Source organism: Rhineura floridana, chromosome 3, assembly GCF_030035675.1.
Source record: "Rhineura floridana isolate rRhiFlo1 chromosome 3, rRhiFlo1.hap2, whole genome shotgun sequence".
NCBI lineage: Eukaryota > Metazoa > Chordata > Lepidosauria > Squamata > Rhineuridae > Rhineura > Rhineura floridana.
Genome location: NC_084482.1, coordinates 99150388 through 99166857, shown reverse-complemented (window position 1 = coordinate 99166857; position 16470 = coordinate 99150388). Strand labels below are relative to the sequence as shown.

At 43.8% G+C, this 16470-nt stretch overlaps 1 protein-coding gene across 2 annotated transcripts in view; it reads left to right on the top strand.

Annotated features, from left to right (window-relative positions):
• LOC133380229 (solute carrier family 22 member 4-like) overlaps positions 1-16470 on the top strand; it is a 90156-nt gene that overhangs the window by 39129 nt on the left and 34557 nt on the right. For both annotated transcript variants that reach the window (XM_061617066.1, XM_061617065.1), the window contains one exon: positions 2624-2778. In XM_061617066.1, coding sequence (XP_061473050.1) covers positions 2624-2778 — 155 coding nt within the window. The remainder of the gene's footprint in view (positions 1-2623; positions 2779-16470) is intronic.

Sequence of the window (16470 nt, the reverse complement as noted above, 5' to 3'; positions counted from 1 at the left end):
GAGGTTTGATCATTTGCATGCTTATTGAGTTCAGTGGGATTTACTCCTCTGCAATCATGCTTAGGATAAATGAAACTGACCACGGGGGGACTGAGGGTGGGCTGGAGTGGGCAGGGGAGGAGGAAGCTCCTGCTGGGAGGAAGAGTGGGATATAAATCAGTTAATAATAATAATAATAATAAGGGGAAGGAGAGAGGGAGAGTGGAAGGGGGTGGGGGAGAAGGAGGTCAGATAATTTGCATGTTCATTGAGTTCAATGGGATTTATACCCTTGCCATCATAGTTAGGGTGGGTGAAACTGAGCACGGGGTGGAGAAGAATGGGGAAGAGGAGAAAAGGGGAGGAGGAAGGAACGGGAAGGGACGGGCAAGAGGGAGGGGATAAGGGGGAGGGTAGGTTTGATCATTTACATGCTTATAGAGTTTAGTGGGATTTTACGCCTGTGCAATCGTGCTTTAGGATAAGTGAAACTGACTTGGGGGAGGGGAGAGGAGGGGTAGGAAGGAAGGTGGGGGGAAGAGGTAGGAGAGGAGATTGGGTGGGCACTGGGCAGAGGTAAAGCCCCTTTCCTTTCCAAAAGGAAAACAGTCTCATTGTTTTTCAGAGTTTCCCCCACCTTTTTATTCTACAGCAGACACATTTTTTTAGTTCAGTGGGATTTATTTCTGTGCAATCATGTTTAGGATAGGTGAAACTGACCTGGGGGAGGGGAAGGGAGGGGAGAAGGAGGGGAGGAGATTTGGTGCCTGGGCACTGGGCAGAGGGAAAGCCCCTTTCCGAAGGGAAAACATTGTGAACAGTATCCTTCTTTTTCAGTGTTTCCCCCACTTTTTCATTCTACAGCAGGCACATGTAGCCTCCCACCCAAATTTAAAACAAAGCTGTGCCTGGCTACATCCACATCAGACCTTTATTTCACTTTAGACAGTCATGCATTCTCTCAAAGAATCCTGGGAAGTGTAGTTAGTGAAGGGTGCTGAGAGTTGCTAGGAGATGCCCTGTTCCCCTCACAGACCTTCAATCAGAGTGGCTGACTGTTAAACCACTCCGGCCGCTGGCGCTGTCTCAGGAGTCTCCTCTCAGCACCCTTCAGAAACTACACTTCCCAGGATTCTTTGGGGGAAGCCATGACTTTCTCATGTGAAATCAAAGTCTGGTGTGGGTGTGGCCCCGATTAGGCAAGCCCAGCAGCTGTGAGTCTGGCTTTTAGAACACTGACAGTTGGTTCTTACTGAGCGTGCCTGACGTTATCATTAAGTTGAATGTATAATTTCTTAAATTAATTAAAAAACCAGCCAGGCATATTTTTAAACTGCAAAAGATGAAGGTCAGAGTATGGGACAAGGTCAGCAATAGGATTACAGGTACTCAGTGAACACGGCTGATCTTTAATTAATTTCAACAAATTATGAGACCACTGACAGAAAAAAGTCCAAAGGGGGTCTGGATTTTCTTCTGGTTTTACAGGGTTGTTAGGTAAGCATTTCTGAGATCAGGACTGTAAGTTTTGTAAGAGTTTGTTTTGAAATTAGCTTATGGAAGCATCAGAATGGCATGGGGAGTATTTTCAATTTACATTGTGGAATGTGAAAAATCCATGCTTGGTATAGTATACAGCCATTCTTGTGGCTGTATAATCCAATTCCCTTGGGGTAGTTTTGCTTTAGATCTACTAAACTGGGGAGGAGACAGACGTTTAGTATTGAGGAGGAAGGAAGGAATGTATGCCCTTTTGCATGCTTCATACTCCTGCTGCTCATGCACTTGTATATGTTGACTTCCCAAGTTATATGTAGTATTGTTGCACATTTAGCTTTTATTATGCTGAATATAATGTTCAAATGGAATTCCGATTCTAAATTCTGTAAGTAGTTGTGTGGTCTCAGTGATAATAGCGGTTCTTTAGTGTGTACCTTTTGGGGAAGGGGTGGGGAAGCTTTTTCAGCCCCAGGGCCATATTCCCTTCTGGGCATCCTTCCAGGGGCCACATGCCAGTAGTGGATGGGGCCAGAGGCAAAAGTGGGCAATGCAATGAATGTGAATTTTACCTTTATACGGTTAGTTAATTTCTGCACACACTCACACTCCCCTCTCTATCCTTCATCCATGCGAGCAAGAAGCATTATCTGAGTTCAAGGGCACATTCCAGCCAGGCAAAAACACTCAAGAAAGGTGCAAAGCAGGACCAGTGAGGTCTGTGGCTGGGGAGGGTGTGTCGCTGGAATATTGTCTCTGGCCAGATAGAGAGGCCTGGAGGGCATTTGACCCCCTGGCATGAGGATCCCCAACCCTTCTCTAGAATACTATTTTAGTTCTTAAAATCTGGGGCTCATAAAATGTTGCAAGTTCATGTTCCAGTGAAAATTACGGCCAGGTGATGCAATTCATAGAGACAAGTGTTGCCCAGGCAAGTAATAAGTAAACTTTCTAAAGGTGGACTGGATCTCTACCTCTTATAGCACAATGAGCAAAACACTCTGTTTCAGGAGGAACATCTGCCCCTTGAGTTTTCAGTTGTGTGGACTTCCCAGCTCTCTTTTCTTTCCTTATCACCCAGAAATAACAATATTGTGGATTCATTTACAGTCTTTCTTGTTGTTGTTTTCCCCTTTTTCCTTCAAAGGTTTGGCAGAAAGAGCATTTTATTTGCAACCATGGGCGTGCAGACAGGTTTCAGCTTCCTGCAGATCTTCTCAACCAGCTGGGAAATGTTCACCATGCTTTTTGTTATAGTTGGCATGGGGCAGATTTCAAACTACGTTGTGGCCTTCATATTAGGTAAGACTACTTCCACTCTATTTTAAACTGTTCTTTTAGCATGGTGATTTGAGTATGCTTATGAAATATAATTCAGTAAGAAATCATTCTATATAATTGATAGTCCTGTACCTAAGCAGTTAAACTGTTTAGGGAAATTTAGCATAACATTAGCAAATAAAAAGTGTAGATGAACATTTGGGAGAGCTGATGAGAACCTTCCGGAAAGAAGAAAGCTTCTAAATCTGCCAAGTGAGAGAAAATGGCTATCAGCTGTTCATAGTTGTCTACCCTCTTAAATTCACAAGAGGACAATAGTTACAACAATTTTTGAAAATTGACACAAACTTGTCAAAAACTTGAACAGGTTCAGGATGTCATACTTTCATTTTACTGCAGAAATCATTTGCCACAATCTGTTCTGAATATCTCATTAAAAACAAAGCTAGATCTTACAAGAGAAGCCCAGACGTTACTTTATAACACAAATGTGGAAGAGCGACAGTTGCTGAGGAGAATCGCCAGCTGGGATGAAAGGAGATTGTTTAATCTCTCTCGTCTATTGATGCCCCGCTAACCATTTTTGTAATTTTTTCTTCTAGCTGGGTCCAAAAACTAGAATATGCCCAGCTAAAAACTCCCTTGAGGGACATTTTCTGGTAACAATTGACACATGCGGGAAGTATTAAGTACAGGCTTAACGTTGCTTCACTTAACGTTGCCTTGCTATAACGTACATGCTCCATAAGTTCCCATACCCCGCTTAATGTTCGCGCGCTGCGTAATAATGTGCATTTTATTGGCATGACGCCGCTGCCATCTAGTGGTGATTGCGTGCAGTACAAGTGAAGGTAATTGCTTCACTTAAAGTAGATTTTCACTTAAAGTATACTCTCCGGTCCCATTGCGAACGTTAAAGCGGGGTATGCCTGTACGCCCTACGTTAGTGTTAGTTGGCAGACCTGTGCTTAAGAAACTCATATTTTGCCTCTATAATGCTTAGGTCTACTATAGGGCCAGTTGTTGAAAGAGCAGTGGTGGTAATGAACTGAGGTGGGTTGCGTCTTCAAATAAGAATGTTCATATATTTATAAGCTTGTTAAAATTTTCTTAGTTAAAGAAGCAACTCTTTGCTGTTCCCAGTACACAGGTTTGCACAACAACCCGCCAAACTGTATGTAGGCCAGCAGTTTTGGATTGAAGCTTAAGTGCATGATAATATTCCAAACATTAAAAATGTTTGTTTTGTCCCTGGAGAGTTTTGTTTGGCTTTGTCGGTTCCAAATTGTTTAGGGGTGTTATTTCTTGCTGTTCAGAGAGAGCGTTAATTTCACCCTGTTTCACCTGAATCACACATACCCAGGGTACCTCCTTAAGCTTACTGCTGCAGTTCCTCTGTGTTTTTAAAAATTTATATTGCCACATATTAATTTTCTAAGCAAGCAGGTGACCCCCAAGAACTGACAAGTTTATAACCTGTAATACCAGACAATAATAATGCTTCATAAATAGAAATCTTTTTCATGAAGAATTTGAAAGCGTTTTTTAAGGCATTAAAGACTCTCTGTTCCTGCTATAGCTGCATTGAGAGCATAAAGGGCATAAAGAGTACTGATACTTCTGTATTGGAAAGGATGTTCCTGCCATTCCTTCATGGGGAAGAAGTTAAAATAAAGTGCAGCCTGGGGCTGTTGTGATCAGATTACCTTACCTCAGTGGTGAAAGGACTAGGCTTACAGCTCACTACCACTATTTATTTTATTGACTTGTCAATTGTACATACATTCTTCTCTGTATGTCAAGGACTTAGGCCTAGTTCTTGGGGCCCAAACTAGATGAGATTATGGAAATCCAGTTTTCTTTTTTAAAGAGAAACAATTACAATTGCAGCAGTGGCACAGAAATTATTTCTAGATATTGAAGTTCCCAATAATTTGGTGATAAATGAGTTGAGTAGAGAACAGTGTAAAAACTATTTTACACACACACACACACACAAAGGTGGAAAATGCTCACATATTTTTAGTTATGTGAATGAACTATGCATTGAATGGGCATATCAAAAATGTTACATTCCTTTGGAATGTAGACTGGCATGCATCTGCAAAATTTGTCAATAAAAAGCTTTAACAATTCAGCTTCCTGAAAAATAATTTCATCTTCTTTAGGTAGTCAATGCTGTTAGTATTTATTTATGTAGTGTCATCACTGTATATAATGATTTACAGGTTAATATAAGCAAAAAAGAAAAGCTTATGCTTTAAAGTCCTTTATAATCTAAATCGTGGTGCTGGGGTAAGATAGCTGGTGGGGGGAGGAACAAGAAATGGAGACGCAAAGATAATACTCAAATAAACACCTTACTACAGAGGCAACCTCTTTGTGGCACCATTTGAAAATAGCTACCACACCAGAGCTGTTTACTTCTTTCTAGTTGCTTGTCTTTTGCATTCGAAACGTTACTGAGTTTCTGTAAATTTGGTGATAGTTTTCGTTAACACTGATTTAAACTTTTTATATATTAACATAGGGTTTTCCCCCCTTTGGGGGTATTTTAATTCCCTACCCCATGCTCCAAAAATGTTCAACTTTCTTTTGAAGTGCATGAAGCCTCTTGTGGTGAATATTGGGTAAGAATGTTCTTGACTTGTGTATTCTATAATGTGGGAAATGTCTCTTTTTAGCATTGTGGCACAAATTTCTTGTATAGGAAGAGACAGGACAGAATGGAAATGATGAATTGAATTGCCATGCTTTCTTTTTAAAAACAAAAAGAGAAGATTTTTTTTTAAAAAAAAAATCCACTTTGTCTATGCTTAATGTCTGCAGCAGCACTTATATGGCAACTTAAGGATATCTGTGGAGGCATTTTAAGCATTCTAATGGTTCTCTCTGTGCATTAAAATGAAATATGCTTAAGCTGCGTCTCATTTTCATTGTCTCCCCAGCAACATGAACTGAGTAACAATACATTTCTGTTAAAAAGAGTAAGTATATAGGCCTTGGCATATTCCCTTCTTGTACAGATTTTCCATCCGCATTTGGTATCCTTTGCTGGAGAAATTTCAAATATTGTAGCCACAAGTCCCAAACACTGTAGTGGGAATGTACAGGGGACAGGAGATGTACTAAAGGAAAATCTGTAGAGAAGGAGTTTTGGATTGTACCAGCAGGGAGTCACTGATTGCAGTGGTGGGAAGTGGCTGGTTGGCATACTAAATGAAGGCTACACTCACTGACTACTGGAATCTCTTCAGTTTGGCATGCTTAGAGTTCGTACATGCTTATTTCAATAAACTGGAGCAATTATTTGCTTTTTTGGATGAACTTTTGGGCTTTCTGCACTGGGGGGGCATTTTTTATCTAATGATCACACTGTGCAGTTGGATTTATTCCCAACATCTGTCCTAGGCACATGCAGTCTCTGTGCCTTAACCTAGCTCACTGTTATATATATGCCATTCATTTTCAAACACTGTTCCTAGTATGCTTGGGGTTCTCAGAAGCTTATTGAAGGATGAGGTAATCTGTAACGGCAGATAACCTGTCCAAAAGATTGCCCCATTTTAACAGTCTTTCTTTTTAGAGATATTTATTCTTTCAGCTGAATTTGTTAACACCACAGAATAGCCTTCTCTACCAGCATTTTCAGTGGTGAGAGAACTGTAGCCCAACAACATCTGAAGAACCACAGGCTGGGGAAGGCTATGGTAGACCCAGATTCAGTGGAAATAGCATTCTCTTAGCTCCACCAGTTTCTAAAAGTATCTTTTTCTTCAGAACTGTCTCATATAAGGCATTTCCCCTTTGGCTGCCCTACTAATCTCAGTTATGATGTTGCTTGGGTTGCCATGATTGCTTCTTGTGCTGATGTCATCTGAATTTGAGCCCAGAATCATTTGAAACATAGCGTGTTTTTGCCCCACATTTCCAATATGAGTTGGCTTCTCCTTGGGGTTGATCCCAAGCATGAATCCCAAATTGTGTAGGCATGTCATTCCTTAGTGAACAGAGAGAGAGGAAGAGAGAGAATTTACCTTGTTTTATCTGGCTCATACATATCCACATGATTAGGCCGACTCATTAACTTTATTGCTACAATTACTTTATCACTCCTGCATGTTAGAAGATTAATTTGAGGTAATATAGTTTTTTCTAACCTTCATCTGATGTCCAAGAATGGCCAGGTTTGTTACCTTTAATGCCAAAGTTTCGTAAAGGGAATTATTATAGATCAGGGGAAGGGCCATAGCTGAGCAGAGAGTGTCTGCTTTGCATGCAGAAGGTCCCTGGCACTTCCAGGTGGGGCTGGGAGAGGCCTGCCTGAAACCCTGGAGAGCCACTGCCAGATAGTGTAGATAATGCTGAGCTAGATGGACCAGTGATCTGACCCAGTATAAGGCAGCTTCCTAATAGAATGATACTTTCTTCTTTGCCACTGGTGTATTTGAAGGGATATCGCCACCCTACCTTCATGGGGAAGGAAGTCAAAAAGAGCAACCATAATCCTGGTGTAGACATTCCTGCAACAACAAATGCTATACTGACTGTCGTGTGTTTCAAGTGATTTTCAAGAAGTATTCAAGTTGCCAGAGTCTACTTGAAAATGACCTGATGCATATTCCAGTTGGCACAGCTCTTGAAAACCTTTTCAGCGTGATCCAACTAAGAGAGAACAAATTCTCAAAAAGTTCTTCCTCTTTTAGGGTCTGTAGAGAAGTGCAGCAGTGAAGCAAATAATTGTGGAGGATTGTTTTTCTGCTTCCAATATTACCAACTCATGTTTTTAAAATGTGTTTAGGGATGCCCAGTTCAGGAGATGGAGGGAAAACTCAAAAGATGTGCAGAAATCAGATCAATGTGTTTACTAGCCAAGAGACTCATTCACGTAGTATATGATAATATAAACTGATCAATTTTTAGGCTTCTTCTCTTGGTTCACTCTAGAACATACCATATTGTCACATCATAGAAAAGGCACACTGTAAAGCATGTTGAGAAGAATACTTGGAAAAACCTTCAATGAATGTTCATCAAAGAGTTTTCAAGCTCATTGTCCCTACATCTTCTAACTGTAGTAAATGGAGCTGGCTGCCAATTTGGTCCTAGTTATACATGGGTGAAGTTGTCCATGCCTGATCTCTAAACCAGGAGTCAGTCTCTCAAAAGTATAGCATTCACTGTAAGCAGTTTGCCATGTGGCATAGGGGCTGCTGTTCTTAGAAACACAAGCCCAAATCCTTCTTGGATACACAGATCTAGCTGTGCTGTTCTTTGGATCCCAGCCTTAAATCTGTTCTCTTCTATGAATACTGCAATTGTGTTTAGCTCATTTCATTACACAGCCACAAGAGTGGCTGTATGTTATAGCCAGCGTGGATTTTTCGCATTCTGCAATGTTAAATTGAAAATACCCCCATGCCGTTCTGATGCTTCCCATAAGCTCATTTCAAAACAAAACCTATTCATTCATTCATTCGTTCATTCATTCATTAAATTTATTAGTCGCCCATCTGGCTGGCTCCAGCCACTCTGGGCGACGTACAAAATAAAAACATACAAATACATTAAAACATTAAAAATCTCAACAACAATAATAAAACCTAACCCACCCCAAAAGCCTGCCTGAAGAGCCAGGTCTTCAAGGCCCGGTGAAAGCTCATCATAGAGGGGGCATGGCGGAGATCATTTGGGAGGGAATTCTACAAAGTGGGGGCCACAATTGAAAAAGCCCTCTCCCTAGTTCTCACCAGTCTAGCTGTTTTAACTAGTGGGATAGAGAGAAGGCCTTTTGAGGCTGATCTTGTTGAGCGGCATCCCTGATGATGTTGGAGGTGCTCCTTCAGATAGACTGGGCCGAAACCATATAGGGTTTTAAAGGTCAGAACCAACACCTTGAATTGGGCCCAGAAAACAACCGGTAACCAGTGCAACTCCTTCAGCACTGGAGTGATGTGATCTCGCCGGTGGCTGCCTTTAATCAGGTGAGCCGCCGCATTCTGTACCAGTTGCAGCTTCCAGACCGTTTTCAAGGGTAACCCCACATAGATCGCATTACAGCAGTCTAGGCAAGAGGAGACCAGGGCATGTACCACAGATGGAAGCAGATGGTTGGGAAGGTAGGGGCGCAGTCTCTGTATTAGATGGAGTTGATACAGTGCCGGCAGGCTCACAGCCAAGACCTGAGCCTCCATGGACAGCTGGGAGTCAAGAATGACCCCCAGGCTGCGGACTTGGTCTTTCAGGGACAATTGTACCCCACTGAGCACCAGGTCAACATCCCCCAACCTTCCCTTGTCTCCCACAAGCAGTACCTCAGTTTTGTCAGAGTTCAGCTTCAACCTAGTCCTGAACTCAGAAACCCTTGCTCAACAACCCTTCTAAATTTTCAGGGCGCTACACAAAACAGTCAGAGAGAATCGAGAGTTTAAAGTGTAAAAAGGGGGGGGAACAGACCCATTTTGGACTTTTTTCTGTCAGAGTTCTCATAATCTGTTGAAATTAATTAAAAATCAGCTGTGTTCCTATTGCTGACCTTGTCCCATACTCTGACCTTCATCTTTTGCAGTTTAAAAATATGCCTGGCTGGTTTTTTAATTAATTTAAGAAATCTTACATTCAACAATGATAATGTCTGCTCAGTAAGAACCAAATGTCAATGTTCTAAAAGCCAGACTCACAGCTGCTGGGCTTGCCTAATCGGGGCCACGCCCACACCAGACTTTGATTTCACTGGAGACAGTCATGGCTTCCCCCGAAGAATCCTGGGAAGTGTAGTTTCTGAAGGGTGCTGAGAGGAGACTCTTATTCCACTGACAGAGCTCCAGTGGCCAGACTGGTTTAACAGTCGGCCACTCTGACTGAAGCTCTCTGAAGGGAACAGGGAATCTCCTAGCAACTCTCAGCACCCTTCACTAACTACACTTCCCAGGATTCTTTGGCAGAAGCCATGACTGTCTAAAATGAAATAAAGGTCTGATGTGGATGTGGCCAGGCACAGCTTTGTTTTAAATTTGGGTAGGATGCTATATGTGCTTGCTGCAGAATAAAAAGGTGGGGAAAACACTGAAAAAGAAGGATACTGTTCACAATGTTTTCCCTTTGGAAAGGAAAGGGGCTTTCCCTCTGCCCAGTGCCCAGGCACCAAATCTCCTCCCCTCCTTCTCCCCTCCTTTCCCCTCCCCCAGGTCAGTTTCGCCTATCCTAAACATGATTGCACAGTAATAAATCCCACTGAACTCAAAAAAATGCAAATGATCAAACCCACCCTCCCTTCTCCTCCCTCCTATCCCCTTGCTCTTGCCCCTTCCCTCCAGCTTTCTTTGCCCCTCCCTTCCCTCCGCCATCCCCTTTCAATCCCCTTTCTCCCTCCCCGTCCAGTTCCCTCCTTCCCCCTCCCCTTCTCCTCCCCATAGTCAGTTTTACCTATCTTAAGCATGATTGCATGGAAGTAAATTCCATTCAACTCAATAAGCATGCAAATGATCAAACCTCCCCTCCGCCTTCCTCCCATCACCCCCCTTTTGCCCCTTCCCTGTCACTTCCTTTGCCCCTCCCCTTCCACTTCCCCCTTCCACTCCCCTCTCCCCTCCCTTTCTCATTCCCTCTCGTCTCCCTTCCTCCTCCTCCTCCCCCATGGTAAGTTTTACCTATCCTAACCATGATTGCATGAGAGTAAATCCCATTGAACTCAGTAAACATACAAATGATCAGACCTTCCTTTCCCCTCCTTCCCCTCTCCCTTCTTCCTCCACTCCCCTATTCCTTCTTCCTCCTCTCCTGCCCAGCTCTCCCTGTGTTCCCCCCCCCCGGTCAGTTTTACCTGTCTTAAGCATGATTGCACGGGAGTAAATCCCACTGAAAATAAGCATGCAAATGATCAGACCTGCCTTTTCCCTCCTTCCCCTCTCCTCTCCTCCCCTCTTTCTTCCTCCCTTCTTCCTTCTCCTCCCCTCCCCTCTTCCTTCTTCTTCCCCTGCCCACTCCAGGCTTCCCTCCCCATGCTCAGTTTTACCTATCCTAAGCCCTACAAATTTATCATTTGGGTGGGTCTTTCACAGTCCAATCCACTTTCAGTGCAGCTTGGAAGAATTTAGTAACATGTGCCTCTGAGCATATGGTGAGCGGTGGCAACACCTGCAATCAGCCCAAAGAACAGAAACAAGACATGTGCTGTGCTGGTCTTGTTTTAGCAGGGAGGAAGCCACAATATTAAAACTTGATATAGTTCAGATAGTCACTTTAACTATGTTTGATTTACTTTGCAATTTTAGTGAAGTTTCCTATTGTAAATCATTCTCTTTTGCTTCTGTTTCTGTGAATATGTGAAACACAGCAGCACTTTACAAAATATACACTAAAAACTCCAAAAACAATAGAATAATAGCACTCACTATTCTGCAGAATCATCTCCAGTGGACATGAGGGGTGTCTCTGCACAAAATAAAACAGTGAGAGGTGAAATATATTCTAGCAAATTTCTAGGTGTGCTGTATGTTTTTAATTGACCATGTCCACCTTTCCTTAAATGAAGTGGCTTAAACACAGCAGGCTGAAAACATGCATCTTGCATAGGCTGAGTTTGTTTTTTCCAACAGCTGGAGTCATTGCTTAAGTAGCAACATATTGTAATCAGTCTGATTTTACATCAAACTGCAGTTTCAGATTCAACTGTTAATGTGCCCAAAATAGAAATAGAACATTCAGTTTGAAACACAAAAGGCTGTTTTCACCATCATACTACATTGACCAATAAAAAGGCTTTGAAATTAATAAAAATAAATTTGATACAGGTTTCTAGGATGAATAATGAAGGAAATAAAATTTTCTAGATTAGATTCTCTGTAGAAACAATAGTAACAGGAAAGAAGCAAAGTAAGAAGAATACCAACAAACATACAAAAATATAATTCTCCATCTTTGGAGATGGCAGGTGTTGCCACCACTCACCATATGCACAGAGGCACATGTTACCCAATTCTTCCAAGCTACACAGGAAGTGGATAAGACTGCGAGCGTGGCTGGATGGCCAGCCAGATGGGCGACTAAGAAATCCATTAAATTAAATTAAAATTAATTAATGAAAGACCAACCCAAATTGTGTTTGCATTTTTACAAATTTGTAGGGCAGTGCAATATCTCAGAGAGGAGGTCAGATCTCCTGCTCCCCTTGTCCATTCCCTATAGCTGCCCAATTTCCCTGCTTTTTAAAGTTTGATAGAAATATCTGTGGGCTATAGGTACATTCTTAAACCACAAGGTTTTTTGTTTATTAGTGAATAGATAACTTAGCATTTGATAAAACAGACCACTGGAAGCTTAGTGGTTTTTAATGTTGGATTGTGTCTGCGTTGTTGTGTGAAACAGCATACATTACGTTGTAGTTAAGTTGCTCAAGAAACCATTCCAGAGGCATTAAATCATGTAAGAGTCTTTATTCAGACATTAAGACCAGCGGCTTTAAGATCCCCCCCGCAGGAGAGAAGTTCTACTACGTTCAAAGTACAAAACTACTACAGACAACCCAGCAGACAGCAGCAATAGTAAAAGCACTTTTTCCCAAGCTGTTATCTCGTTACCATGACAACCACTGTGTGGCCTTGCTTCCCAGACCATACTAGATAAGGCTGCTTCTCACACTTCTCCAAAACTTGCAGGCTTCATGGAAAACAACACAAGGTAGTAATGCCTATCAGTGACAGCCCAACATTTAAGAGGTTAGACTAGGAATATATATTTGATGGGTAATTTAAGTCTCCTGTATTCCTTTTTAAATGAATGCCTGGCTTAAAGGGGGGGGGAGTGAGAGAGGGAAAGAGACAGAGTAATTGAACCTGCTCCCCATCCATCTGAGACATGTGCTTAATTCTGCTGTCTTCAGTGTTAGCTGGTCGTAATCAGAAATAGTGATCTGAAATTTAGTCTTCAGTGAGAAAACCTCAGGTACCCATTGTTAAGAATCTCATCACCATTGAAATGTACTAAATTATTACTAAGTTAACAGAGATTGTTTTGCAGAACTGATGAAAATACAGAATTTGCTGCACCAAAGTTGGTTTGTCATTAAATCTTACCAAGATTGATAACTGGATTTACACAACTGGATGATCTATTGCGATTAGATAATGTCTTGATTTTTGAACTTGCTGGATGCTGAATTGGAAAGGGTCCTAACACAAGATAGTAATGTCACTCCACCTTTAGAGAAGCAAAATGCTTGATGGCATGGTTGAATGAATGGCAATTGCACTGTAAGAGCTGATGTAACATAGTGGAGCATAAAGAGCATAAAGTCCCTAATTCAAATTTTACCTACATGACAGTATTCTCCCATCCCTGCAGAGTTGTTGTGAGAATTGACATCATAACTCAGGTACTTTGTGCATGGTTTCCCCCCACCCTTTTGATGCAGCTGTCGGGACTGCACTTGTAAAATCTGGTTTTAAAACTTATGCTTGTGCTAATTAGCTGTTCAGGAGGAGACAGGATTGGAGGAAAGGGATGCCTTTAGTTACTACCCTGCTTCCCCTCTGCACAGATTGGCTGTTTTTTATCTGACTGTGTTGGGTGAGCAGCACTCTCTGCAGTCCTGACAATTTCATGAGTATATATTTGAGTTTAGGCCAATGATTGTGAAGCACTTGGAATACTCTAAAGTGCTACCTAAATGCTAAGTATATTATTGGTGACACTGAAGGAGGCCTTCAGCTTCAGCAAAGAAGTAGTTCACTGCTCCTGTAGCCTTCCAGGACTAGGGGCACCAGGGAGTTTTTCCCTTCTGCAGAGGTTTCTATTATAGTTAGTTGTTAGGAAATGGTTATTGGTCTGATGCCTCTGTGAATTTTCTCTAAGGGAGAAATTGGGAGGGGGGACCAGAGGGGGCCCCTGTTAGCGTAGTGACGGGTAATGGGAGGTATGGCGTTGTGAGGAGGACATGCCGGTTGAGGGGAACTCGGCACAGATAATTGGTGGCTGTACCGTGTTCCGGTCCTCCCCACATCCACAGGATTGCTGGTAGTTCTATCAGCCAACTCTCGGATCGCCAGTTGCTGCTTCTTAATGCCAGATCGGTAAATAATAAAGCTTCCCTCATCCATGATTTAATTGTGGATGAGGCGGCCGATCTGGCGTTTATTACTGAGACATGGGTGAGCGATCTGGGAGGCATTAATCTCTCCCAGCTGTGCCCACCTGGGTACTCAGTTCAGCATCTGGGTAGATCCGAGGGTCGGGGAGGGGGAATCGCTGTGGTCTATAGAAGTTCCATCCCTCTCATTAGGCACCCTATCCAGGTAGATAATGGTCTGGAGTGTCTCCATATTACGTTGGGCCAGCGAGACAGACTGGGAATACTGTTGGTGTACCGTCCACCCTGCTGCCCAACAGCCTCCCTAACTGAGCTGACGGAGGTGGTCTCGGGTTTGGTGTTGCGATCCCCCAAATTTATGGTATTGGGGGATCTCAACATTCATGCCGAGACCGCTTTGTCTGGGGCGGCTCAGGACTTCATGGCCTCCATGACAGCCATGGGGCTGTCTCAATTTGTTACTGGCCCTACGCATATTTCGGGGCACACTCTAGACTTAATTTTTGCTACTGGAGCAGGGGATGGTGATCTGGGAGTGAGGGATTTTACATCTATTCCTCTGTCATGGACAGATCATCGCCTATTGAGGTGTAGGCTCACAATGTTTTCTCCCCTCTGCAAGGGTGGAGGACCTATTAAGATGGTCCGCCCCCGGAGACTAATGAATCCTGAAGGTTTTCAGAAGGCTCCTGGGAGTTTTCCGGCTGATAAAACTGACGCTCCTGTCGAAACCCTGGTCAATCTGTGGAATACGGAAATGACCCGGGCAGTTGACACGATCGCCCCGGTGCGCCCTCTCCTCTGCAGAGCTCAATTGGCTCCGTGGTTTACCCCGCTGCTAAGAGTGATGAAGCAAGAAAGGAGATGGCTTGAGTGCAAATGGAGACGAACTCCCGACGGCTGTGGTCTTGCACTTGTGAAGATCTCTACCAAGCTCTATGTGAAGGCGGTGAGGGCAGCGAAGAAGCAGTACTTTGCTGCCTCCATTCAGTCATCTTCTAACCGCCCAGCGGAACTTTATAAGGTTGTTCGGGGACTTTTACACTCTGGTCCTCAGAACGCAATAATACCATCAATAGCCTGCTGTAATGAGTTTGCGAGACACTTCCAAGATAAGATCGCAAACATCCGCCGGGACCTTGACTCCAATATTGTAGCAGTTGAGCCTAATGAGGTGTCCGGAGCACAGTCCTGTTTTATTGGATGAATTTCAGTTGGTTCAGCTCGTGGACAAGGTGCTTGGACAGGTGCGGGCGACCACTTCTGCTCTGGATCCTTGCCCCTCATGGCTAATAAAAGCTAGCAGGAACGGAACAGCCGGATGGGCCAAGGAGGTGATCAATGCCTCTTTACGAGAGGGAGTGGTACCACCCTGCCTGAAACAGGCGGTGGTGAGACCGCTCCTACAGAAAACCTCCTTGGACCCTGAAAATCTTGACAACTATATACCGGTAGCAAATGTTCCGTTCCTGGGCAAGGTTTTAGAGCATGTGGTCGCTCACCAGCTCCAGGCTCTCTTGGATGAAACTGCTTATCTGGATCCATGTCAATCGGGCTTTCGGCCGGGGTTTGGTACAGAAACAGCCTTGGTCGCCCTGTATGATGACCTCTGTCGGGAGAAAGACAGAGGGAGTGTAACTCTGTTGGTTCTCCTTGATCTCTCAGCGGCTTTTGATACCATCGACCATGGTATCCTTCTGGGACGTCTTGCGGACTTAGGAGTTGGAGGCACTGCTTGGCGGTGGCTGTGCTCCTACCTCAAGAATCGTCTCCAGAAGCTGGTGCTTGGGGAGCATTACTCGAGTCCCTGGATACTCCAATATGGGGTCCCACAGGGTTCAGTTCTGTCCCCCATGCTCTTTAATATCTATATGAAGCCGCTGGGCGAGGTCATTAGGAGATTTGGAGTGCGTTTCCAGCAATATGCTGATGATACGCAGCTCTACTTCTCCTTTTCATCTTCTTCAGGTGAGGCTGTTAATGTACTAAACCACTGCCTGGCCGCGATAATGGACTGGATGAGAGCTAATAAACTGAGACTCAATCCTGACAAGACTGAGATGCTGTTGGTGGGGGGGCTCTCTGCCCAGATGGTTGATGTCCAACCTGCCCTAGATGGGGTTACACTCCCCCTAAAGGAGCAGGTCCGTAGTTTGGGGGTCTTATTAGATCCGCTCCTGTCACTGGAGGCTCAAGTAGCCTCGGTGGCACGGAATGCGTTCTACCAGCTTCGGCTGGTAGCCCAACTACGACCCTATCTGGATAGGGAGAACCTTGCCACAGTTATCCATGCTCTGGTAACCTCTAGATTGGACTACTGTAATGCACTCTACGTAGGGTTACCTCTGAAGACGGTTCGGAAACTTCAGCTGATGCAGAATGCTGCGGCCAGAGTTCTTACTGGGACAAAAAAATTTGATCATATAACACCTGTCCTGGCCCAGCTGCACTGGCTACCAATATGTTTCCGGGCCAGATTCAAAGTGTTGGTTCTTACCTATAAAGCCTTTAACGGCATCGGACCGCAATACCTGGCGGAACGCCTCTCCCGCTATGTACCTACCCGGTCGCTGCGCTCGACGTTGAAGGCCCTTCTCCATGTCCCAACGCATAGGGAGGCACGGAGA